Here is a 27176-nt window from a genome sequence, read left to right as displayed (position 1 = left end):
CGACGCTAGACAATGTAGACTGTTGTGAACCACTGTGGCCGATGTTCGGGGTGTATAACCCATCTTGCCTCACTGTCAGCATCAGACTTGTAGTGGGCAGCGACATCAACATGACGGAGGAGAAGAAAGCGATGATTGTCAAGGCGCTGTCGTGATGGTGACAGTGATTGTGATTTGAACCCACAAACATTCGAATTAAATTCTACTAAGGAACACTTAATAACTTGATAATATCTTCTCTATGAAAAAAGACGTTTATTAATGATCGCGTACATTGCACCGCCATGTACTTACATACACCTCTGTCAAAGTGTACTATACCCTCACGCACAAAAATTAAGCAACAAGTATCTTCAGTGTAACATCTTTATCAATCTCGATAGCGATTTTTGCCGGCATGTTATTGAAGGGTAAATATTCAAAGAATGCATAACCTTTAGTGACTGTCAAATTAAATTATCTGATAACATTTCACACATGCAGTCTGGTCGGTTAAAACCAACCTGTAATCATTCCTCTGGTACAACAGGCAGGTCCTAACGTCATTTCTATGGATAATAATGCCTGTCCATGGATGATAATGCCTGAGAAATTTGTGTTGCTTAATGTTTAGAGAGAGTATATTTACACAACACAAAGCCAGTTGTAGCTTGCAATGTACTGCCCTAATGAGGAAGAACATCCAGCACGTGTAATTATGAAATGATACGACATGCAGGAATATGTGTGCGTGTTGAGCATAGTTAAAACAATTCAAAACATACTAGAAAAGGCTTTCTTTGTTAAATTCCGTGATATCAATCAGAAATTCTGCTGCTAATAAAGTGATGCAAGCACGTATTGCAATGGTTATTTTATTTTCGAGTCTTGTAGTTGAACAGGACTATATTCCTATTCTAAACATACAGTGAGTGAGTGAGTTTAGTATTACGCCGCACTCAACAGTATTCCAGCCATATGGCGGCGACATCTGTAAATAATCGAAAGACTGACCAGGCAATCCAGTAATCAACATCATAAGCATCGATCTCCACTTGGGAACCGATGACATGCGTCAAACAAGTCAGCGAGCTTCCGACCACCCGAACCTGTTGGTCGCCTCATACAGCAAGCATGGGCTACTGAAGATCAATATTCTAACCCGACCTTCACCGGTATCTAAACATACAGAGTGACGAAGTGCAAAACTGCACAGTAGTTTTGCAATACGAATGAACCCACATGCACGTGGGTGTTTTCCCCGTCAGCCATTTCTTGCAAGAAAATTCGTGAACATATTTTACGTATATTTCAGTGACTATTTAAGTTTCAGATCGTTGGTTCAGACTGTGGTAATATTTTGCCAACGGCACAATGGAAGATGCGAGATACAGCCATCACATAGTATACCCACTGCATTTATAGAGTCGAACTCAAGCGTGAAGAGAGATGCTACTCAACCGCCTGTTTTCAGCCAAAAATAACGGATAGCTTCTTAGAAATGTTGTACAAAAGTTTGTCTTATGAAACATATAGGATGTCGCTGCCACAAGAGGTATTTCTTTATATCTCAAGCGTATTCTCGTCTCTGGGGGTGATAACCTGTTAATTATATTATATTTGTAATGTTGGCAGCTTCTTTATTGACTTAAAAGCATTAAGCTTGACTGCTGTGGAAATGAAGGTAACAAATAATTCAGCTGTGAGAGATCTATTAGCTAAAGTTAAGTTAAACCTATACTTATCATGCAAGAACTGGACTTTAAGGTGTGTGGTAATGTTACTACATATATTCATATCCAGACCTTCCTTCTTAAACTAGTATGTGTTTCTCTCTGAAGCTTTGATTAACACCTCGCCACTTCTGGCTACAAAGAACATGTTGACCAAGAAATGAGATATTCCAATGTTCACCTAACAGAACGATATTTGTTCAGAAGGGTCTGATAATGGCTTTATAGAACCAGAACCAACACCAACATTAGCACCAACAAGAACACTACTGCCTTCACAAACACCAGCACCAGCATGGCACCGTCCCCATCAACATCAAGCTACAACACCCTCACAAGCACTGCAACCAAAAGCCGCAACAGCACCAGAAACACAATCAGCACCAGCTCCACCAACGGTTTTACCAACACAAACAACGCCAGATCCAACACACCACCACCACTACTGTACCCAACTTAAACACCGGCACCCGTACTTTCTTAAATTAACATGCCTCGTACCCTCAATCCCCAACCCGGTGTCAACACGCCTATATCCCCATAAAGCCCATTGTCCTCCAAATTGGAACAATTCCACACGACTACCTCTCTCTGGGATTAATCATCCTGGCGATTCAGCAGACACTGCCTCATGCAGATGAGATCACTGTCCATCTAACAGAAACAAATCATGTAACATGTTTTGTTATTCACCCCGAGAGTGAGAACACATTCAACACTGGGCCTAAACTCGACCCAATTTCAGTGACAGTGAGTTAGTGAGTTAATCAATATGAAAAATAACACCGGCTGTAGTTGAACCATATCGTGACTAAAACAAAACATTCAAATTAGTTACGGTTACATTACTTACAATATAAAGTTGAAGAATCACATTACTCACAGCACTATCTACGACTCACAGTGTATGAAATGCATTACCTATAGTTAAACTATCTACAAGACACTCTGGAAGACAGTGTGTGTTCGTCTGTTTGTCTGTGTGTCTGTCGCTCTGTGTTAACATAACGATTACAATTTCACTGTTGGCGAGAAATAGAAACGGTATCCTGTTCTTTTATTCTCACCCATGTTTTCTGCAGCATTTAGAGTTTTGTAAATCCATTTTCTTTCAGCACATCTTGATGTTTATGCAAGACACAATATAGGGCACCATACTGTGATAGTAATAGAGTTTATTGTGATAATTATGCAAAATAATGGATGAAAGGCTTATACGAGGTATTTAACTCCATTATAAATAACCACTGTATCGACACCGTCTGAGAGAGAAGGTTGTTGGATAGATATAATTCACAGGAAATAGTTTTGAAACATCAATTTTATCACGTTCTATTTCAGACTGCTATTTTCAAATTTTGATTGTGGTTATGACAAAGTCTTCATTGAATGCAGGGCTTGCTGATTCTGACAGAACCGGTAAAACCTTCACACTTTACACACGAAACCTTAAAAACATACTCTACATAGCCCTCTACTCGAGAGAAAACACGTCTACTACATGTTCGCAAGTAAAATGAGTCTACTGTGTATGGCGAGATTTAAATTTAATTTATTTGTATGACACATTTCATTTCACTAGATTCTATAAACACTGGGGGCGGTAGGGTAGTCTAGTAGTACGCTCGTCCGGGTTCGATTCCCTAGATGGGTACAATGTGTGAAGCCCATTTCTGGTGTCCCCGACGTTGTATTGCTGGAATATTGCTAAAAGCGGCGTAAAACCATACTCACTCACACACTCACTCACTATATACCCTAAAAAGCACGTCCAGTATGGTTAGCGACTGTTAAGGGTGGTATGATTCAATGTATTTACATTCACCATGCAGAAACCTACTTTAACAACAGCCAACAGTTCATGCATAGGCGTAACACAACTTGTCTGCTGTGGAGATGTAATCAATCAAATGATAAATATACGTTCTGCAAATACAATTGCCTCTTTTCTGTAAACATATTGAACATCTGTATGTGTCACTGTATTCGATTGTTTATTGTTTGTTATTGTGACATGCTGTATTAGGGTTTTGTGTTTTCATTTGTTTTAGTTTTTTCTGTTTTTTTATCACATTGTTCCTATTTTGTAAGTGTTTTAAGCAGTAACACCCCAGTTGTGTAGATGCATCCTCATGATGATTGGTCCTGACTCAGTTATAGCTGGAATATTGCATGGTGAGGCAGGCATACAAACAAACAATAGTCTGCATGATTGTGAATTATATTATTACTAATACGTTTGAGGTATACTTTTTTAGTACAAGAAGTTAACAAGGGGATGAGTGTGTACTTGACTATGTTGTTTTATGCTTTAATTTTGTGAGCGTGAGTGAGTTAATATTTAACCTCACACCGGCAATATTACAGCCATACCGGGACGAGAACGTGTTCTTATCTATACATGAGACCTTTAATGAATCTATACCATAAAAACCTGTCGTCAAAGGAAAATAAAAAGGAAAAGGTTTGGGTTAAAACTAGCAACTTATAAATATACAATGCAATACAACATAGAGATCGCCAGCAACTGAAGTTATCACCATACCATGGCTCATTGGGATTTGCAGTACCGTTGTTGCCTGCATGGACCCGAGCTGGATTTTCATCATCCCTTCAGGTGCTGACGATTATTTAGAAATTTAGCCGAACATTTAAATAACAAGTAATCTACTTAGTCTATTAAAAAGATGGTAGATATAGAAATACTTGAATGAAATAGGACTTATAGGTACACTCTCAGCGGTACAATAATATTTTGACAGAGAGACAGATTATGCAAGTCCAACCTGTGTTACAGCAATATTACAGGTAGAACACATACAGATGTCCACAGCCCATACTAGTATAAGATGAAACAAAAACATATCGCGTGAAAGGTAAATATATGTTTAAATTATCCTCGCATAAAATTCCCTAAATCTATAGGGCACTAGATATGCATTTACATCACAACACCAAAGTACGCGGCGGCGAGATAGCATGTGGTGCCAGGGTTTGAGCCACGATAAAAACACCTTAAATTTGACACAAACATTATTTATGTATTTTATTTCATAGACAGGATTTCTAAAACAAGTTATGTGGTGATGTGTGGTCCTGTGTCTAGAGCGCAGGTCACAAATCAGATGAAGATATACCAACGTTGGTCACGGAGAGTCCTTGGATGGGTGACCTGTTTGGCAGCTTGACTCCTGACGGTTTCTAGGACTCCTCTCCTGCCTCACAACTAAGCACACGTGGTCTCACCTTAGGCAAGAGTGTTTGTTCAAAACTGCCCCTGTTCACCCATCAGAAAATGGGTACCAGGTGAGATAAGTCATATGACTATTTACCTTCTAGCGCTTCAAAGGTAACTTGAGTATCCGGGGTGATGATATCTATCATCTTGTATGCGCTTAGAGCATTCCCTGCGTCGTGGAGTTCAGTGCTATATAAGCGGCCTGATCATTATTCAAGATTTGAGAAGATGGAACGCAGAAGGTCTGGTGAACGATACAAACGCTTGACCGAACATTCTGTGTCATTCAAACAGTGACAATAGGCCTTTCCTGAAAGCATCTTGAGTGCGTAATACTACAGACTAGTGTGCGTGTGTGGGAGAGAGTCTGAGTGTCAGTGTCTGTGAACAGTACAGTAAACAGGTTGACATACTGTTAACGAGAAACGGATATAGAAATGTTTGCCGAGATATTGGTGAGAATAGAGTTTTAAACTCGCTTAACGTGTGAGTGGTCAGACGTATTTCGTTTGCTTACTGATAATCAGATAGTATGCAGATATGCTCCAAATCTCTCATTGATTGCTTTTCCTGACAGTGAGTGAGTGAGTGAGTGAGTTTAGTTTTACACCGCACTCAGTAATATTCCAGCTATTTTGGGGGCGGTCTGTAAGAAATCGAGTCGGGACCAGACAATTCAGTAGTCAACAGCATGCTCATCGATCTTCGTAATTGGTATACGATGACGTGTCAACCAAGTCAGCAAGCCTGACCACCCCGATCCCGTTAGTCGACCATTGCGACAAGCATTGGTTACTGAAGATCAATTCTAACTCGGATCTTCACAGGTTTGTTTCTGGGAGAATAGGTCACTACTTAAACATTAAAAACATACCATACAAAGATTGCATACACGAATTTAAACGACTCTACTCGGCTGAGTGGGTTAGTGAGTGAGTGAGTGAGTGAGTTATTATTTAATGTCACATCGGCAATATTTCAGCCATATCGTGACTAAAACTAGTTCTAAATTCATAAAATATACATATACTATATACAAACCTGTCAACGAAGGACAGTAAAACAACAAGATTATCACAGATTGGGCTGAGTTGGTTAGATGGCAGAGTTTGTGTGCTGGCGGTTAGGTTCCTGACTCTGAGAACGAGGCTTCTAATCCCGGATGGGGATCAAACTAACCAAAGAACAGTACTAGAATATTTACTTTACTGAGAAAGTGTAAATCCAAATATAACGCGTCACTCAAATATTGTTCGCTTGCAGTATGGAGCGAATGGCGAGGAGTAGATTTAGTATATTATTTGTAGGGCACCTTTCAGTTCATTGGATTCTATATGCACTGGAAAAAAACAGATTATGCGGACAAGACCAATATGATGTTTTACAGATTGAAGTATGACTTGTGACCGGTAAGTGGTAACGATGCTATGATTCACCGTATTTACATTCACAATGCCGAGACAGTTAATATACACAACAGTGCATGCAGACAGACAGACAGATAATTTTATTCAGTCTCATCCCGTGACTTCGTTTAAAACATATAAATAAAACATAAATGTAGATTGATGCTCACGACGTCCACCACTAGTGTGTTCGGTCTAGACTGATGTTGCAGACTGCCGTCATTAAGCTGGAATATTGTTAAGTGAAGGCTTACACAAAACAGACGATAATTTAGACGATGAAATATAAACTGCTACTTTTTAGGCAGACTTCGTTTGCAAAATAAATATATGTCACCGTTAAAATAAACATAAACACGTATCATATTTACAATTGTAATGCGATAACTATCCCGCGTCATCGTCCGGAAGTGACGTAAGTGTCAACATTGGAGGGAGTTACCAGTCCAGGTAGGTGTGTTGTGTTTCGTCTCTCACTTTGTGTTCCTGTACACTGTTAACTGTTTGATATTGTGGGTCAAATATCGCGTACATATGTCACAAAAGTACCAGGATGCTGAACATGACAGCTATACTTTCATCTATGCAGCATATAGCCTGGAAATAAGTGTTAAATTGCCACACAAATTCCTACTTTCGCTTTAGAACTAGGTCGGGCTTCATTCACGATAGCCATGCCTCACTTTACTACTGATATGTTGTGGGAATGTGACACTCGGTTGTTGGGGATAATGTCAACGCGACTTTGATAAGCGTGCATGTTTTAATGCTTCGTCGATATTTCACTGGGTGTATTTAAATGACAAATACTGTATGAAAACAGACCATAGCCGAGACATTATATTTGTCTGACTGCCACACAACACGTTCCTATCTTTGCTTTGTATCAAACCTGTTGTGCCCCTATTATCACTGCATTCACCATTCATCTTTCAATATATCTGCTTGATAATATGATTAAATGATATTTATCCAAGGCGGCTTTTGTTATGGTGTATTACAGTATATTTATTCTGTTAGATGTAAGTCGATTTGTACTGCGGTAGCCAAAGAATGAATGTGCGTTATGATGGTTTAGTGCTAAGTAGGATGTAGTGTGGCGTGGGTAATTTTGATATTGCAATGTACTGGATTGACGTATTTGGAATCGTACAGTTATGTGCAGTAAAGGATAAGATGACAAAGATCTATATGGATCACGACGTTTCTCAAAACTGTTTCTTTAGATGCAAATATGCGGTTTATGTCTTCCAGAATGGACGACTTCCCCAAGTGTTCTGTCTGTCAGCAGCAGTTTACCCTGAACGGCCCCGACCCCTACCTGCTGCCCTGTCTACACGCTGTGTGTGAGACGTGTGTGACATCTGCAGCTGGTGGTGTGATATCATGCTCTACATGTCAGAAGGAGGTCAACCTCACAGACACAACCCTCCAGAAGGATGCAGTGAGACAGAAGAAAATATTCCATCTGACGGTCAAACATCGCCCCACAGAGCTCCTCTGTACAAATGAAGATGACGGCAACCAGGCTGTGTGTTGGTGTCTGGACTGTGAAGAGGTCTTCTGTGAAAACTGCCAGAATATGCACAGCAGCGTTAAACTTACCAGAAGCCATGTAGTCCAAAACTTCTGTGACATGGAGCCAACTGCCTCGAACATTCCAAAATTTTGCAGTATCCATAAATACGACCCCCTGTATCTGTTTGATAAAAGCTGCAAGATATTAATCTGTGCGAGATGCAGATTTGAAGACCATGCTGACCACGAAGTTGAGAAGGTTGATGTGGCTGCTGAAACTGTAACAGAACAACTGGGATACCATAAGAATGAGCTATCCACCTTACAGACTCGCCATCAGGCATACATGCAGAGCATCAGGCAAGGAACCGAAATCACTGACGAAACACACAATTCTTGAATGAAAATATTCGTCACATTTTCCAGTCTTTGAGATCACAACTTGATCAAAGAGAGAAGGAAATTCTCGTCGATCTGGAAAATCATGCGAAGGAGACAAAGGCAACACAGCATGCTCTTCTCAAGGCCTGTGAAGAAGACAAGAAGACCTGTACAAGGGTGTTAGACTACATCAATAATGTCTTCCTCTTTGCCTCAAAGTCAGACATCCTCAGCCTTGAGAGATATGTTGGGGAGATGACTCAGACCTGCCTGGACACTGACGCGCCTGAAACATATGCAGTACCCACAGCTGTCTTCAATACCAACAGTTTGTCAAAGCTGAAAGCGAATGTATCAGGATTTGGTGCCATTTTGACGATGGATATGGGGCGAAAATCGGAAATAATTGCTGGTAACTTAATCATTTCATCTCTAACATTGGTTTAATTGTTTGTGTCTATTAGTGTAGTATGCTGCGGCCTATCTTCATGAATCTATATGATAGTCAAGATATGACTGAAATACTGTCGATGTGACTTAAAATTTTATGAATCTATAATTGGAAATCCACTCATTTACGTGAAGACTTAGGATTTGTTCTTAAACATGTAACGTTTGTAACATGCACAGAAGCATAGTTCCACTGTCTATCCATGTAAATCCTTTTTGTGTTGTTTCAGACAGGGGTACTCAGACTGATGATGACTTTATGGCAGACGTGGAAATGAAACACAAAATGGTGAGTGAAGGAAGTTGTAGTACATCATACTCAGGCTCATCAAGTGCCCAAGAGGCGACTAGTGGGATCGGGCGGTCAGGCCCGCGGACTTGATTGACACAAACATGTCACCAATCCCTGTTTGCATAGATCGATGATCAGACCCGTGAAGATAGGGCTTAGAAGTGGTCTTCAGCAAACCATGCTTTCTGTAACAGCCAACTAGTGGTCACGCTCATTGAATTAGTGGACACATGTCATTGTATCACAGTTGTGTAGATCGATGCTTATGTTGCTGATCACTGGATTATCTGGTCCAGACGCGATTATTTACAGACCGTCGCCATACAACTGAAATACTGCTGAGTGTGGCGTTAAACAACATACCAACAAAATAAATCCCCACCAAGATCGATGATCAGGATGTTGATTACTGGATGTCAAGAATCCTTATTTACAGAGCGTTGCAATATTGCTGAGTTGGGCTTTAGATAAGACGCAGACAAAGTTTATCACAAAGGAGACGTTATGATGCAATGCTTCTCAACAGTCATGACTAGTATTATTCATTCCATGAAACGTTTCGGGTATTTTTGCCAACATTGTATGAACAAGATGATAAATAACATGACGGAAATATACAATATGTCATATCATATGTTGCAGGACATGGAAGAACTAAAGACGAAAATCGACTCAGACGAAAAGCACATTGAAAGCCTTACAAAGCTTACAGACAAGCTCAATTCAGAAATCGAAAGCTTGAAATCAGTATGTCCATTAATCTAATTATGGAATAGTTTTGTCTCATTTATCTGCATGTTTCATACCTTTAGATATGTCACCATCTAAAAGTATTTTAAAGCATTGCTATTCAGAAATATTTCTCTCACAATTTGACTGAATATTTATTTAAAGCGGGTCTTGCATTTGCCGCAATCCAATTAGAAAAAGACAATGGTGCAATATTCAAAAATACCCAGATCATTCAAACTGTTCATAAATAGTCACATAATGAGTCAGGGTATACACACGTCTCCTCAATGACGTCGTCAATTGGCGAATATTATGTCAGCAGGAATCCTATTCCGTAAGTCCAGGGCCCTTATTCTCCAAACGGTCGTAGACCTAAGAATTCTTAACTTTGATCGTAGTCAATGTGTTAAAAATGGACTTAAGAAGTTCGTAGGGCTAGGAACAGTTCGAGAATAACTAGCCAGGAGTGTCAGCTCAAGTTCCTGTGGGTTCACTGAAGGGTGGTACACGGAGTCTCAGCTGACGGTCATGATTCCAGAGATGTTCATGTCATGCGTTCTGTTGTCGAATGAAGGGCATCACAAGAAACCAAACACTTCATCTCTGCATCGCTGGGCATTCAGATCTCCTCGGGTGAATACCAGTCTTGTAGTTGTCTGGCCATAAATGCCATCCCATATTGTGACGCCCCCTCAATCAAACTTCTTATATGCTGTTTGGCGTATAAAATCTGAGTAAAAAATCTCGAACTCTGCCATCGTTTCTGAACCGACTGAACCGACTTTCATCTGTAAGGAGCGCCCTCTCTTAGTCACGTCGCTTCCACCGACGTACATTGGTGACGGTGTAGAAGGGTCAAGGCCACTCCACGGAAAGGGCTCGTATACCAGCCATATCAAGTCGTAGAAGGACTGTTTGTCTTCTGATGGTGTGTCCTATTGCTGTCCCTGACGTTGACGTCACCGTCACGAATTTGTTCCGAAGGTTGATCTGCCGGATATAGCGGGCTTCGGCCTGTGTAGTGCCTCTTGGTCTACCTGGCGGTATTGGATCTGGCCTGTTTGCTAGAAGCAGTCTATCAGTTTGCTGATGGTGGCCTGACTGCATTTGAAGGTTCTTACCAGTGGCGTTGTGAAGTCCCCATATTGGCAATACCGATAGTCCTGTCTCATTGCGATTGCGTTAATCTTGGCATATTCGTGGTGTTCTGTCGGGGCTACTGCATGCTTGCTCTGTCCAGCATCGGTATTTATGCCACAATCATGCAGGTGCATGTGACACAATTACGTCTTTCACGTTTTGAAAAATGCACGATTCAAACGAAGGGCCTGCTGTGTCTATCCGAATGTCTTCTGCTTCGGTTCAAAACTGTAACAGCGTTAATGTTTTGGTTTTTCATGCATACAAATACTTTAAAAGCGATAATTCTCTCCTTTGTCCGGTAGTTTAAATACTCATCCCGTTACATTTGCTAAATTGTTAATACAATATTTCACATTCATTCATTTCCCAAATCTGATTTATGACCTGTTGTGTGTATCTGAGTAAATTGTCACCACCTTGTTCAAGTCTCCGTTGTGTAATCGTTCATAACTGCATTTTTTAATGCATGCAGACATGCCTTTGTTGGAAGTAGTACCCTTGCGACACAGACAACGGCAAGATATTTCTTGATCTCATGATATGTGCATGTATGTTGTTCTTTCAGCGCATTGATGAGAAAGAAGCCTTTGAGAAGAAGGATGCCAAAACAATAGATCTCTTGCTTGGTAAATTCATGATTTCCTTCTGCTAAGGAGAAGACTGAATATCAAAGTCGAATACCCTTTGTCTAATCCACTAGTTCCCGAACATGATCTCAGTGCATCTTTATATCAAATGATTCCTTTAGCTTAAACTTATCAAGCATCGTCTCAATAATGATATAACATCAAAAGTCCCTATGTCTCATCACACGTGTGTGGTGATGTGTGTACTGGTGTTTCAGGTGTAGCCACAGAATGTGGTGTTCATCTGCTGAAGCCAGGGGCTGTAGATAGATCTTTGATGCTGAAGTGTGAGTACATTGATCATGTATTCCTATTTACATATGTTGATGTTCAAACCTGTTCTTCCAAGTAATGTTAAAAAAATACTAAAATATAAAGGTAGTTTCAAATGTTCATCTATGGGGATGGTGAAGGCTCGCTGGCTTGGTTGATGCATGTCATTCCTTCCCACTTGCATAGACCGACGCTCAAGATATCAGTCACTGGATAGTCTGGGCCAAACTCGACTATCAACAGACTGCTGTCATATGTGCTCATACCGATGCGGTGTTTAAAAACAAACTAGGGGGGAGATCATAGTAATCTGGCCTGTGGCGTTCAGACGAGTGTAGCATTAGCTGTACTTCACAATAAATCTCCGATACTGTATCCTGATTTCGTCTCACTGAGGTAATCGACAGACACGGACCCAATCGTTTTCAATGACAGGATGTGAGCGTATTAGATCCACGTTTCACAATCAATATCATAATAGAGTTTGCTTATTTTAAGATATTTATTTCATAGAATGAATGTAAAATTGACGACTTTGTAATGTATTCATAGTTTTCGGTTCTGGGAGACCTGCCAAATTTCAGTTGTCAGAGGGGTACACAATGTACGTGATCCGGGCAACCAGTTGTCAGACTTCCGTTTGTGTGAAAGTACTAGAATCTGTACTTTACTGATAAAGTGTAGTTCTGGCTACCATGTTTTACTGAAGTCTACCAGGCCAGATATTTAGGATTTACAGTGACTATGATATCAAACTGCAACGTAACATATACATTTACTTAAACAAGGGACGGTAGGGTGGCCTAGTGGTTAAAGCGTTCGCTCGCCACGCCAAAGACCCTGGTTCGATTCTCCACATGGTTCAATGTGTGAAGCCCATTTTTTGTGGTCCCCGGACGTGATACTGCGATAAAATTGCCAAAACCATACTCACTCACTCACTATGATTAACAGTCATCAGAAGATGACATATCCCCCCGGCCCCCACATCTTTGAAAGAACAAATCAGCTGACAGTTACTTAAAGTCCAGCTTGATTTTAGATTAAGTGCAAATCGTTCCATGGAAATCATGGAAAAAATAAATGACAAATATCTGTAAATGGCAAAAGGCACCACTTCAAGATCTGCCTCACATATCTGCCAAGTTTTACTGAAAGATATTAAGAAGTTTTCCAGTTGTGCTCCGGAAACGAAACCTACCCCTCCCTTTTGGGACTAAGTCCGAATCGTTTCCGTCGAAACCGGGAAAAATAAAAATGCCCAAAATCTGCAAATAGCAAAAGGCACCACTTAAGGTTCTGTTTGATATATCTACCAAGTTTTGTTGAAAAAAAATATTGAACGGTTCTTGAGTTCAACTCCGGAAACGAAGCCCACCCTCCCTTTTGGGATTAAGTCCGAATCGTTTCCATTAACAATCGGGAAAAATAAATATGCCAAATTCTGCCAAATAGCAAAAGGCACAACTTTAGGATCTGTTTGATATATCTACCAAGTTTTGTTTAAAAATATTGAACGGTTCTTGAGTTATACTCCGGAAACGAAGCCCATCCCTCACTTTTGGGACTAAGTCCGAATCGTTTCCATGAAAACCGGGGAAAAAAATAATGCCCAAAATCTGCAAATAGCAAAAGGCACCACTTAAGGTTCTGTTTGATATATCTACCAAGTTTTGTTGAAAAATATTGAACGGTTCTTGAGTTCTACTCCGGAAACTAAGACAACCCTCCCTTTTGGGATTAAGTCCGAATCGTTTCCATTAAAAATCGGGAACAATAAATGTACCAAATTCTGCCATACAGCAAAAGGCACAACTTTAGGATCTGTTTGATATATCTACCAAGTTTTGTTTAAAAATATTGAGTGGTTTTTGAGTTATGCTCCGGAAACGAAGCCCACCCCTTTTTAAGACTAAGTCCAAAACGTTTCCATGGAAACCGAGAACAAGAAAAATGACAATAATCTGTAAATAGCAAAAGGCACCACCTAAGGTTATGTTTGACATATCTACCAATTGTTGTTGAAAAATATCGAACGGTCTTTGAGTTATGCTCCGGAAATAAAATGATTACGGACGGACGGACGGACGGACGGACAGACAGACGGACCAGGCGACGACTATATCCCACCTCATTACATGCAGGTGGGATAAAAAGGTGACTACCAGGTGACGGCGAGTCGCAACAGCTATGTGTATAGCTGTGAAACACGACTGTGATGGGGTAGCCAGTGCTTGACTACTTGATAACGCTGTCACTCTCTACCTTTCATCCCTGCAACGCCTTCAATACTGTCCTCCCGCCCTCCCAGAACTGACGCCTTCTGAAGTTCAGATGGTGTACCACGGTCAGCCAAGAATAACTAAGAGCAATTCCAGATACAACTGCAACCTAAGATTGAATAAAAAAAAATGCCAACCAGGAACCTCTCTCTCTGTCTCTGTCTCTGTCTCTCTCTCTCTCTCTCTCTCTCTCTCTCTCTCTCTCTCTCTCTCTCTCTCTCTCTCTCCTCCCTCTCTCCCTCCTCTCCCTCCCTCTCTCTCTCTCTCTCTCTCTCTCTCTCTCTCTCTCTCTCTCTCTCTCTCTCTCTCTCTCTCTCTCGATCTCGAAACCGACGAAACACACGATATATCCGGAGTAGTGACTTATCAGTTAATTCAATGTGACTCAGTGATAAGGTCAAAATGCAACACACGGTAGGTTTTATTGCTGCATTCCGATTATGTTACACTGCTTGAATAAAGGTAAATTTAATGAGCTGTGAATTCCAAACATTACAATATCATTATAGCGAGAGTTATTCGTATTTGTCTCATGCATTTCACATCCATGTGTTGTAGGTATACCTTTAAAGTATGACAAAGACAGAGTCAATCTCGACTACGTCCACATCAACACAGAAGGTGACCTGGTCAACAGGAAGTCAGACATCAGACCTGCAGGAGAGGGGAGACTGAAGAAGTACTGGGGCACATGCAGCACTGCCCCCTCTTCATGGATGGGTGTCCTCGGTACTGGGAGGTAGAGAACAGGGTCAGTGTGAACAAACCACTCCCAGAGAACTGGCTCATCCTGGAGGTTGGAGTATGTAGAGAGGAGCAGAGGGACGTGAGTCATTGTACAGATGGATGTCCTTACTCCTACAGTATGACCGTCAACCGCTGTACTACACACGGCGGGATATGCAGGAGGATATGGAAGGAGGGGAAGTGTGTGCTGCATCCGCCTGACACTCTCCCCAACACAGCAGGGGTATCACACACACTACATTACGGCGTTGTCCATGATGCCGCCAGGAAGAAGATTGTCTTCATTGATGTGAAGGAGAAGAAAGTCATGTCAACGTTAGACAATGTAGACTGTAGTAAACCACTGTGGCCGATGTTCGGGGTGTATAACCCAGAGTGGATCACTGTCAGCATGAGACTTGTAGTTGGCAGCGACATCAACATGACGGAGGAGAAGAAAACAATGATTGTCAAGTCGCTGTCGTGATGCTGACAGTCATGGTGATTTGAACCCACAAGCATTCGAATTAAGGAACACTTCAAAACTTGATATCTTGAAAAAGGAAGTTTACAATGATCACGTACATAGCATTGCCATGTGTCCACACACAACTCTGTCAAAGTGTACTATCAACACAACACTAAGCCAGTAGTAGCTTACGATCTACTGCACTAATAAGGAATAGCGTCCAGCACGCATACTTATGAAATGATACATGCAGGAATATGTGTGCTTGGTGAGCATAAATTAAAACATTTAAAAAAAACACTAGAACATGTGTTCTTGTTACAATTCCATATTTCAATCAGACATTTCGCTACAATAAAGTGAGGCAAGCACATATTCAGAAGGTTATTATATTTTCGAGTTTTGCAGTTGAAAGTATGAGAAAGTACAACACACCTGTTCTAAACATACAGAATGACGAAGTGCCAAAACTGCAGCATTGTTTTGGAAGTACGAGTGAGCCCACGTGCACATAGATGTTTTTTCCCCGTCAGCCACTACTTGCTAGAAAATTCGTGAACATATTTTACGTATACTGCAGTGACTTAAGTATCGGATTGCTGGTACAGGTTTTCGATGACTTCACTATAGAAGTTGCGCGTTAAAGCCACCTCATGGTGTACCTGCTACACTTACTGAGTCGAACCCAAACGGGACGCGAGATGCGTTTAATCACTGCGCTACCCAACCGCCCGTTTGCAGCCAAAAGTAACGGACAGCTTCCTTGAAATGTTTTACAACAGTTTGTCTTATGAAACATATAGGAAGCCGCTGTACAAGATCTATTTGTTTATATCTCAAGAGTATTGTGTTGTGGGGTGATAACCTGCTAATTACACAGTGGAAGCCCTCTTTAACTGAGGCCGTGCCGGTGTAGAGAACTTTTCCCTTCCATCCGCTTCACTGCTCAGGCCATCTTGACACGGTGAGCGACTGACAAATTGTGACACGACAATTAATTTATAATACAAGTGACACGTGTCACTCACCAATTTACCTCACCTACCTAGGCGTAATCCTTATCAATACTTCATTTATAAGGCAACGCCAATGAGCTTAATGCCGATGGTAATCCATTGTGTTGTTAATACACGTTCAGGCAATCAACAGGAGAGCCGAGATACCGGATGTCGGTTTAGAGTACAATTGGGCGGTCTTTCTTGTGCCGACATACGGAATAGACTGACGCCAGATTAGTAAATGATCATAAATTAACTAGTTTCTGCCGGGAAGATATACTAGTGCCGATATTGAGAACATACCGGAATGGAGGGCTGCCGGTTTTGAAGGCTTCCACTGTATTATATTTGTAACGTTGACAGTTTCTTTATATTCCTCAAAGCAATAAGTTGGACTCCTTTGGAAATGAAGGTAGCAATAACTCAGAAGCTGTGTGGGATCTGTTGACTAAGTGTTAAACCTATACGTATTATGCAACAACTGGACTTTTATCTGTGTGGTAATATTGCTTATATATATTCATTTCCAGACAGTTTTTCATCAACTATTTTGTGTATCTCTGAGGCTTTCAATAAAATCAAACCACTTTTGATCGGGTGGCATTTGCTTTCGGGATATTTCTAATATAAGAACTTCTGGCTACAAAGAACATAGGGATAACCTAACAGAACGATAAAAGTTCAGAAGGGTGCAAGTTCTGATAATGGCGTCACATTCAGAACCAACATCAGCCCAAGCTCCAACAACATCACCACTGTCCACACCAACACCATCACCAGCAAGGCAACATCTCCTAAACTAAACTAACAACTAAACCTTCAACACTCTAACCAGCATGGCAACCAAAAGCGGCAACAGCACCAAAAACTGAATCAGCACCAGAGCCACCAACATATTTACCAACACTAACAACGGCAGTTCCAATTACAACACCAACCCCATCACCACTACCAACATGAACACCAACACCTGTACTTTGGTATATTAACATGCTTCATCTCCTCAATCCCCAACCCGGCGTCATGATTGGCCAAATCATGAAATATGTTTGTGTTATTCATCCGAGGACGAGAACAACTGTAACTCTTGGCCAAAACCCGATACTATTACAGTATTTGAGCCATATTGTTACTGAAACAACAACATTAATCATATATTTTGAACTGTTAATGATCGAATCTGTATCAGATAATCCAGTGATCAACAACATGAGCACCGATCTACGCAATTAAACTACGATCACATGTGTCAACCAAATCAGAGAACCTGACCACCCGATCCTGTTAGGCGCCTTTTGCAGTATGGGTTACTGAAGATTAATTGTAACCAGGATCTTCACGTGTTACGAATGAATGAATGAATGAATGAATGAATGAATGAATGAATGAATGAATGAATGAATGAATGAATGAATGAATGAATTAATGAATCCTATCAAAGTTACCGTTTTCACATATGCTAAGTATGAAGATCTATGTACAACGATTTACTCACACAATAAGCTGAATGGTCTTTCCAAATCTATAGTCGATGCGACATAGTTTTACCTCTTCGTAATTCGTGAAGCAAGCATGCTTTTTGTTATGACTCTGAATGGGGCCGGACCGACAAAAATGTTTGATTTATTCTTGCTCTTTTGCATTGTTTTTTTTTAAGTTATCGCAGGCATATTCCAGCTATATGACAGGGCAGTAATTAATCGAGTAAATGTACCGTCTGGACAAGACAATCCCATGATCAACATCATGAGCATCAATCTACGCAAATGGGAAGACCAATTCCAACCCGGATCATCGTTGGTTGCATTTCTTTTTGTGGCCTGTTCAAATTCCATTCCTACTTATCGATTTGAACACAACAATCACCATTTTAATCTACAGCTTTAAGTGTTTGTATTGGCATACTGTGAACGAAAAGCCTCGTCGATTATTTCAGTCATATTATTCCCATCACTAATTGGAAGTTTATGCCAAACGGAATCTTTGTATATAAACAAGTCTTGTTATTATCTGTCTTTCACACTTAGTATTGTAATGTAAGCATCGTGACTGGCGTTGACGGTTGGCGATATAATGTCAGTATTGTGACTGGTGTTGACGTTTTGTGTTATAATGTCAGTATTGTGACTGGCGTTGACGGTTGGTATTGTAAGGTAAGCAATGTGACTGGCGTTGACGTTTGGTGTTAAATGTCAGTATTGTAAGTGGCGTTGACGGTTGACGTTATAATGTCAGTATTGTGACTGGTGTTGACGTTTAGTGTTATAATCTCAGTATTGTAACTGGCGTTGATGATTGGTATTATAATGTCAGCATTGTGACTGGCGTTGACGGTTGGTATTATAATGTCAGTATTGTAACTGGCGTTGACGGTTGGTATTATAATGTCAGTATTGTAACTGGCGCTGACGGTTGGTATTATAATGTCAGCATTGTAACTGGCGTTGACGGTTGGTATTATAATGTCAGTATTGTGACTGGCATTGGCGGTTGGTATTATAATGTCAGTATTGTAACTGGCGTGTCGGTTGGTAGTATAATGTCAGTTTTGTAACTGGCCTTGTCGGTTGGTATTATAATGTCAGTATTGTGACTGGCGTTGACGGTTGGTATTATAATGTCAGTATTGTGACTGGCGTTGACGTTTGGTATTATAATGTCAGTATTGTGACTGACGTTGACGGTTGGTATTATAATGTCAGTATTGTAACTGGCGTTGTCGGTTGTTATTATAATGTCAGTATTGTAACTGGCGTTGACGGTTGGTATTATAATGTCAGTATTGTAACTGGCGTGTCGGTTGTTATTATAATGTCAGTATTGTAACTGGCGTTGACGGTTGGTATTATAATGTCAGTATTGTAACTGGCGTTGACGGTTGGCATTATAATGTCAGTATTGTAACTGGCGTTGACGGTTGGTATTATAATGTCAGTATTGTAACTGGCGTTGACGGTTGGTATTATAATGTCAGCATTGTGACTGGCATTGACGGTTGGTATTATAATGTCAGTATTGTAACTGGCGTTGACGGTTGGCATTATAATGTCAGTATGGTTACAGGCGTTGACGGTTGGTGTTATAATGTCAGTGTTGTAACTGACGTTGACGGTTGGTGCTTTAATGTCAGTATTGTTACAGGCGTTGACGGTTGGTATTATAATGTCAGTATTGTAACTGACGTTGACGGTTGGTGCTATAATGTCAGTATTGTTTTAAAGGTGTTGACAATTGGTATTATAATGTCAGTATTGTAACTGACGTTGACGGTTGGTGCTATAATGTCAGTATTGTGACTGGCGTTGACGGTTGGTGTTATAATGTCAGCATTGTTACAGGCGTTGACGGTTGGTGTTATAATGTCAGTATTGTAACTGACGTTGATGGTTGGTATTATAATGTCAGTATTGTTACAGGCATTGACGGTTGGTGTTATAATGTCAGTGTTGTAACTGACGTTTACGGTTGGTGCTATAATGTCAGTATGGTTACAGGCGTTGACGATTGCTATTAGAATGTCAGTATTGTAACTGACGTTGACGGTTGGTGCTATAATGTCAGTATTGTGACTGGCGTTGACGTTCAGTGTAATAATGTCAGTATTGCAACTGCCGTTGACAGTTGGTTTTATAAAGTCATTATTCTAACTGATGTTGATGGTTGGTGTAGTGTTCTATGGGCCCTTCACTGCATGACTTGCTGTTCCCAGGAGGAGACACGACACAACTAAGTGTTTACGATTAGCCTTTTACTTCCCGAGTGCCAGAGCATCCGGTACGCCAAACATGCGCACTGCATCACATTAAAGCATATGATGTATAATATTACTACGCTACAGTTGGTGCTATAATATCAGTTATTTGTGGACCAAACATATCTTTGGTCAGTCTCTATACACAACTCTTTGCACTAATTCTGGAACAAATCAATGAACATTTATAAAATGTCGAACGAAAAGCGTTAATTTTGTATTTCGATAGATGTTTAGAGAATAACAAACGAGGTACGAGTGATTATGGTAAATATGCCCGAGTTGAAATAATGTTCACAGTGCCGAGCATTGGCGGATCAATGGGAGGAATACGCCTCTTTGGAGCACATGGTCGACTAACAGAGGAGTCATTCGAGATGTTGAAGTGGAATACACCACCATAATTTGGACCTGAGAAAAGTGTATGTACAGAATGAAGATTTACGGCATACAAAAAAGACTGAGGCAGAGGATGAGTGGGCGGAGTGGAGTTACAAGGGTTTGATAACAATTTATTGCTGGACTGATGTTGCTTATACATTTTTGAAGGGTATCTGTTTTTGTTTGAACATTTTTGTGCCCGGAAATTTGCATGATTTGATGTGCTGGTATGAAACGTTTTCGTCCTAATAACGGCCATGTTTGTTTAGAAACCATGCAAACGAGTGTTTTGTTTTTTGTAAGGTTATATATTTTAAAAGACTACTATTTATAACGCAATTTTATTGCAAATTAATGTCCAATAAAAGATTATTCATATTCTTTAACCTTTCTGTTTTCTTTTTTTTAAATCTCGGAATGTGTGAGTACAGCACGTTCTAATTATCAATGAATCGGTAAAAGTTGTCAAAGGGTAAAAGTTGTCAACTAATCATATTTCTTCTCTGCTTAGCTGACCAATCAACGTTGAGAATCACTGAAAAGTACATGTGCTTTTTTCACAAAAATAATCACCTGTGCATCTCAGCCCGTATGGGTAATAAATGTTGTTAGCATACAGAGTTATGGGTTAGAGAAAGAGCACATCTCGTCTCGTCTAAAAGACGGATAGAGAGCAGTCTCTTTGTGAGTGTCCAAAATGGCTTCCCTTGTCCCTGTAGCGCTAGTTTCAGCTTACATATCCTTAACGTATTACTTTTGAATTAAAACGGTGTTTACATGTTGGTAAGACAGATCATAGATGGTACGTAAGAGGTTATTACCTGACTGTTTTCCTTCACATCGGCCCGAGACTACTATATCAGCAAGAGGGCCGAAGTCCCCGAGGGCTGAAATGGTAGTCGAGGGAGGATATGACTGGCACCAGTGAAGGTCAGGGTTAGAATGCGCCTTCAGTACCCCATGCTTGTCGTAAGAGGCGACTAACGGGATCGGGTGGTCAGGCTCGCTGACTTGGTTGGCATATGCCATCATATCCCAACTGTATAGATCGATGCTCACGTCGTTGATCACTGGATTGTTTGGTTCAGACTCGATCAATTACAAACCGCCGCCAAAGAGCAGGAACATTGCTGAGTCGGCTTGAAACTAAACTCACTCACTCACCTTTGCTACAGCTATATTACAGGTGGAGCACATACAGACGACGTCCAGAGCCCGAGGATATTATGTACATTACGAAACAAATAATGTCTTCACGTGAACGTTACAGATATGTATGAAATATCCTCTCGTAAAATACTATATAGGGCACTAGCTATGCATTTTCATCACAACGTCAAAATGCTCGGCGGCGAGATACCATGTGAAGAGAGGGTTTGGGCCAAGATGAAACATCTTAAATATGACGTAAACATTATTTTGTACTATATTCCATAGACAGGATTTCTGAACAAATTAGGTGAAGTTAAGCAACGTTTGTCACAGAGGGTCCTCGGATGGGTGACCGCGTTTGGCAGCTTGACTCCTGAGATTTTATAGGACTGTACTCTCCTGCCCCGCAACGAATCACCCGAGGTTTCACCTTAGGCAAGTTTTTTTGTGAGTCATGTGAGTTATCCGGGGTAATAATCTCCATCATGTTGTATGAGCTTCGAGCATGTCCCTAAAGCGTGGGGTTCAGCTACATAACTGGCCTTATTATCATTATAAATATTCAATATTATAGAAAGGCTGAGTGGAGAAAGGCTGTTGAGCGATAACAAAGCTAGACTGAACACCCTTGTCTGTGTCATTCAGGTAGGACAATAGGCCTTTGCTGAGAGCAGCTGGAACGTGTGATGATACAGACAAGAGGGCGTGTGTGGGAGAGAGTCAGAGTGACAGTGTCCGTGAACAGTACAATATATAGTTTGACAGGAATATAAATGTTTGCCTCATACTGGCTAGAATGGAGTTTTCAAGCTCCCTTTTGACGTGTGAGTGGTCAGACGTATTTCGGTTCCTTACAGCTAATCGGATAATAGGCAGATATGCTCCAAATCTTCTGGAAGAACAGGTGCAACGTTACTACTTAAAGACAGACAGACAATAGTTTATTAATGTCTCACTTCTGTACGGACATGGAAACAGCAACAGTATATATACATACATATAATACTCGTACAAAACCATTCTAAAGAATTATGAGAGACAAATTGTCATAAAATAATACCCAAAAGCAAAATACCATACTAAATATATGTATTATCCATATTAAAGATGCTTTCTACGATTTAGTATTAATAAGCAGCTTTTGGCAAATAAGACAGAGACATTAGCGTCGGTGAACATAAAACAAAACTTCTAGATATCATACATATTTTTAAAAAAACAAAAACATCTTGATTTAACAAATGCACTCATTAAAAAGACTTTCCCTGATATTGTCATATGATACGCAGTGAAACGTGAACCTCATCTTCTACGCAGCCTTTACAATAAAAAGAGTTTCTATTTTGTACAAGGATGCCTTCATATCGACCCGTTCCAATGTTAATTGGGGCCACACCTAAGCTTGGCAAGATCCGACCTGTAACCTCTTGGCAGGTTCCTTGAAAAATAATCTTCTGTCCTGTAATCTTGTTTAAAACACTTATATACTCTTAGTTTGTTAAGACCACTTTGCACCTCTACCTTATCTAACTTAGATTTCCGATTTATAACAAAAGTCATTCATACATACATGTACATTGTCACATACCAACGAGTTATTGAGCATTTTAATGTGGAACATTTAACAGATAACCTAAACCAATATCATGAAACTTCTTTCCATTCCAACTTTTACATCCTTTCAGCCTCATATAAACGTCCTACCTATTTACACGACTTACACGACATATTTTTAAGTCGACAACATTGTCTTGATACAATTTTTCCATTGTCTGACAATAGACGACATCCAACCCATATCCCCATTGACTGAAACATTGCTTTCTGTTTCTGAAAGAACAGGTATAGCTTTACTACATAAACGTTAAAACGCACCCTACAAAGAGTGCGTTCACGAAATTAAACGACTCTACTAATAGCCGCGACGGCTGAGTGGGTTAGATGGGTGATTTTTGTATGCTGGCGATTAGGCGAATGACTGAGAATGTGGGTTCGAATCCCGCATCGGACTCAACCCCACAAAAGTACTAGACTTTGTACTTAACTGAGAAAGTGTAATCCCAAATATAACGTGTGTTACATTTTACCACTTTCTAAATGGCATTGTGTAGCTATATTTATTGCAGACATGCACTAAAAATCAGAAGATAATTTGGATGAAATATAATCTTATACGTTTGAAGCAAACTTCGTCTGTAAAGGAAATAGATGTTACTGTTGAAATAAACTCGAATCAGATCAAACAATTATAATGAAATAGGGTTCGCTCGTCATCATCCGGAAGTGACGTACGTGTCCACAGTGGAGGGAGTTAACAGTCCAGGTAGGTGTGTTGTGTTTTGTCACTAACTTTGCCTTCCATTTCACTGTTAACTGTTCGATATTAAGGGTCAAATATTGCGTGTATATGTCCCAAACTACCAGGATGCTAACCATGGCAGCCATATTTTCATTTATGCAGTATATAGCTGTTAAATTGCCACACAAATTCCTACTTTCGCTTTAAAGCTTCATTCACGATAGTCATGACTCACCATTGTTATCTCGTGGGTATGTTGGGCGGTGGGGTAGCCTAGTGGTTAAAAGATCACCACAGATATGCCACGACTATCAGCAGCTGAACGTGAGAGGGCCAAGTCCGACGTCTGACGTTTTCAGCTAGAAACAGGCTGCGTGCCTGTATTGATGCAGGGGGTGGACATACAGGATACTAAAGTGATGGTAGTGAACATTTATTGTGTGTAACTCAGTACCTGCTTATTATCTGTGTTTCAAAACTGGTTTTCAGGACGCCCAGTGAACTTGCACATGTCGGACGCCACGTGTTTAGGTAGTATGAGTGTGATGTTTAGCTCAGCCTGAGTAAAGATGTTGTTAACATCACTCTATTATGTCACCAAACTTAGCACATAGTTTGACCTAGTAAGAAACTGATGCAGACTTCTGAAGTTTAGATAGTATACCATGGTCAACCAAGTATAACTAAGGGCAGTTCTAGACACAACTGCAATCTTAGATACAATCACAAATTGCAACCAGGAGCCGGTGTGTGTGTGTACTGGAGAACTGCAAGAACACATCAATGTGATGTGGTAACATGAGTTTCGTTCCTGATGCCTTTAGAGAGATTTTAAAAACACATAATTCTTCGAGCTTCCATGGCAACACGTCTCCGATATTATACAATTATAAACTCTTGTAGAGGTCGATATCGGTTTTTATTGACCTGAGTAAAATAATATCGACCGAGCTTGCGATATAATTGTTTTATTATATAATGAAAGAGAAACGGGTTTTAACATAAACTTTTAATGGACACACTGTGCCATCTATCCGAGTGATCTGATTGGCTGAAAAGCGGGGGAAGCCCCTTCGTACGGGATTCCTTGTCTATTTTTAGTAACCCAAGTCAATATCGTAATTTATCAGAAAACTCAAGTCAATATCGTGTTTTGTAGTCAATCATGTGACGGTCTTTTGACGAATCGTGGTACAGGAAAAATACTACCTATATCATAAAAGTTTATATTCGAAAAACATAACTGCTATTGTGGGGGATATTCATGATGGTGTTCTATTTAACACATGTATAATGACGAGAAAGATAAAAAAGCGATGTAAAATAATGATTTGGGTTGCATCATTGAGAAAATTATTTTTATCAACAATCAAAACAATTCCCTGGTGGATATCTTAATGATAAATGGAATGTTGTCTATATTCATTGGGACGTTTTATACATGATTGATTAAAACAATACAACAAATTACAATGTCGCCATTCTGCCGCTGCTTACCAGCCGCAGCCTAGGGGTTCGGTGTGCATGGACAAATAAATCACATGTTGACTCAAATCACAGGTGATCTTATCATTGTTTGATATGCAATCTACACGTTCCTCGTTATACCGCGGTCGTTTGCGTTTCTTATTAATGTACTGTGTCTGGGTCTACAAATCCTCTCTCCGGGTGTTTATTGTACGCAGCAATTTAGAATCTGTACTGTAAATATGCCATATATGTTGTATGAATAGTTTTGTTGACGTCCTGTGTCTATCATTCTCGTTCATTTGGTAACCGAAACACACGCTATATCCGGGGTAATGGCTTATCAGATAATTCAATGTGACTCAGTGCTAAGATCAAAATGTAACACTCGGTAGGTTTTATTGATTGGCCGATGTTCGGGGTGGATCACTGTCAGTATGAGACTTGTAGTGGGCAGCAACATCAACATGACGGAGGAGAAGAAAGCGATGATTGTCAAGGCGCTGTCGTGATGGTGACAGTGATGGTGATTTGAACTCACAGACACTCGAATTAAATTCTACCAAGGAACACTTCATAACTTGATAATATCTTCTCTATGAAAAAAAAGACGTTTCCAATGATCACGTACATTGCAGCGCCATGTATTTACATACACCTCTGTCAAAGTGTACTATACTCCTCACACAAAATAAAGCAACAAGTAGTTTCAGTGTAATATCTTTATCAATCTCGATAGCGATTTTTGCCGGTATGTTACTGGAAGGTAAATATTCAAAGAATACATAACCTTTAGTGACTGTCAAATTAATTTATCTGATAACATTGATAACATCACCTAAACACAACCACCCTCAGAAACAACATGAAAAATGTGTGGCATGATTGTGCTCCACATTTCACACATGCAGTCTGGTCGGTTAAAACCTACCTGAAAATCATTCCTCTGGAACAACAAGCAGGTCCTAACTTCATTTTTATGGATAATAATGCCTGTCCATGGATGATAATGCCCCATAAATTGGTGTTGCTTTATGTTTGTGAGGAGTATATTTACACAACACAAAGCCAGTAGTAGCTTGCAATGTACTGCCCTAATGAGGAAGAACATCCAGCACATATAATTATGAAATAATACGACATGCAGGAATATGTGTGCGTGTTGAGCATAGTTAAAACAATTAAAAAAATACTAGAAAATGTTTTCTTGTTAATTCCGTATATCTATCAGAAATTTCGCGTAAATAAAGTGATGCAAGCACGTATTGCAATGTTCATTGTATTTTCGAGTCTTGCAGTTGAACAGGACTATACTCCTATTCTAAACATACAGTGAGTGAGTGAGTTTAGTATTACACGGCACTCAACAGTATTCCAGCCATATGGCGGCGGTCTGTAAATAATCGAGACTGGACCAGACAATCCAGTATTTAACATCATGAGCATCGATCTGCAATTTGGAACCGATGACATGTGTCAACCAAGTCAGCGAGCCTGACCACCCGAGCCCGTTAGTCGCCTCTTACCGCAAGCATGGGTTACTGAAGATCAATATTCTAACCCGGACATTCAAGGGTATCTAAACATACAGAGTGACGAAGTGCAAAAACTGCACAGTAGTTTTACAAATACGAGTAAACCCACATGCACGTGGGTTTTTTTTCCCCGTCAGCCATTTCTTGCAAGAAAATTCGTGAACATATTTTACGTATACTTCAGTGACTATTTAAGTTTCAGATCGTTGGTTCAGACTGTGGTAATATTTCGCCAACTGCACAATGGAAGATGCGAGATACAGCCATCACATAGTATACCCACTGCATTTATAGAGTCGATCCCAAGCGTGGAGAGAGATGCTACCCAACCACCTGTTTTCAGCC

At 40.2% G+C, this 27176-nt stretch overlaps 2 protein-coding genes across 4 annotated transcripts; both read left to right on the top strand.

The window, feature by feature from the left end:
* Positions 1 to 683: 683 nt before the first annotated feature.
* LOC124277129 (transcription intermediary factor 1-beta-like) lies at positions 684 to 16839 on the top strand. Of its 3 annotated transcripts, XM_046712785.1 has the most exons (7): positions 6743 to 6806; positions 7611 to 8667; positions 8936 to 8994; positions 9640 to 9744; positions 11438 to 11498; positions 11717 to 11785; positions 14612 to 16839. In XM_046712785.1, exons 2-7 carry the CDS (start codon positions 8511 to 8513, stop codon positions 14794 to 14796), a joined length of 636 nt encoding a protein of 211 aa, XP_046568741.1. In that variant the 5' UTR covers positions 6743 to 6806; positions 7611 to 8510; the 3' UTR covers positions 14797 to 16839. The 3 variants fall into 3 exon arrangements, with proteins under 3 accessions (XP_046568739.1, XP_046568742.1, XP_046568741.1); XM_046712786.1 differs by lacking the exon at positions 11717 to 11785 and having other exon boundaries at positions 6737 to 6806; XM_046712783.1 differs by lacking the exons at positions 6743 to 6806; positions 8936 to 8994; positions 9640 to 9744; ... (1 more) ...; positions 11717 to 11785; positions 14612 to 16839 and adding an exon at positions 684 to 689 and having other exon boundaries at positions 7611 to 8503.
* Positions 14806 to 26573, top strand: LOC124277130. Its single transcript, XM_046712787.1, has 2 exons — positions 14806 to 15215; positions 25758 to 26573. Exons 1-2 carry the CDS (start codon positions 14919 to 14921, stop codon positions 25806 to 25808), a joined length of 348 nt encoding a protein of 115 aa, XP_046568743.1. The 5' UTR covers positions 14806 to 14918; the 3' UTR covers positions 25809 to 26573.
* The last annotated feature ends 603 nt before the right edge of the window (positions 26574 to 27176 follow it).

The sequence above is a fragment of the Haliotis rubra genome, unplaced genomic scaffold, assembly GCF_003918875.1.
Source record: "Haliotis rubra isolate DU_JTF1 unplaced genomic scaffold, ASM391887v1 Scf2183, whole genome shotgun sequence".
NCBI lineage: Eukaryota > Metazoa > Mollusca > Gastropoda > Lepetellida > Haliotidae > Haliotis > Haliotis rubra.
This window is presented reverse-complemented; position numbering and strand designations above follow the sequence as displayed.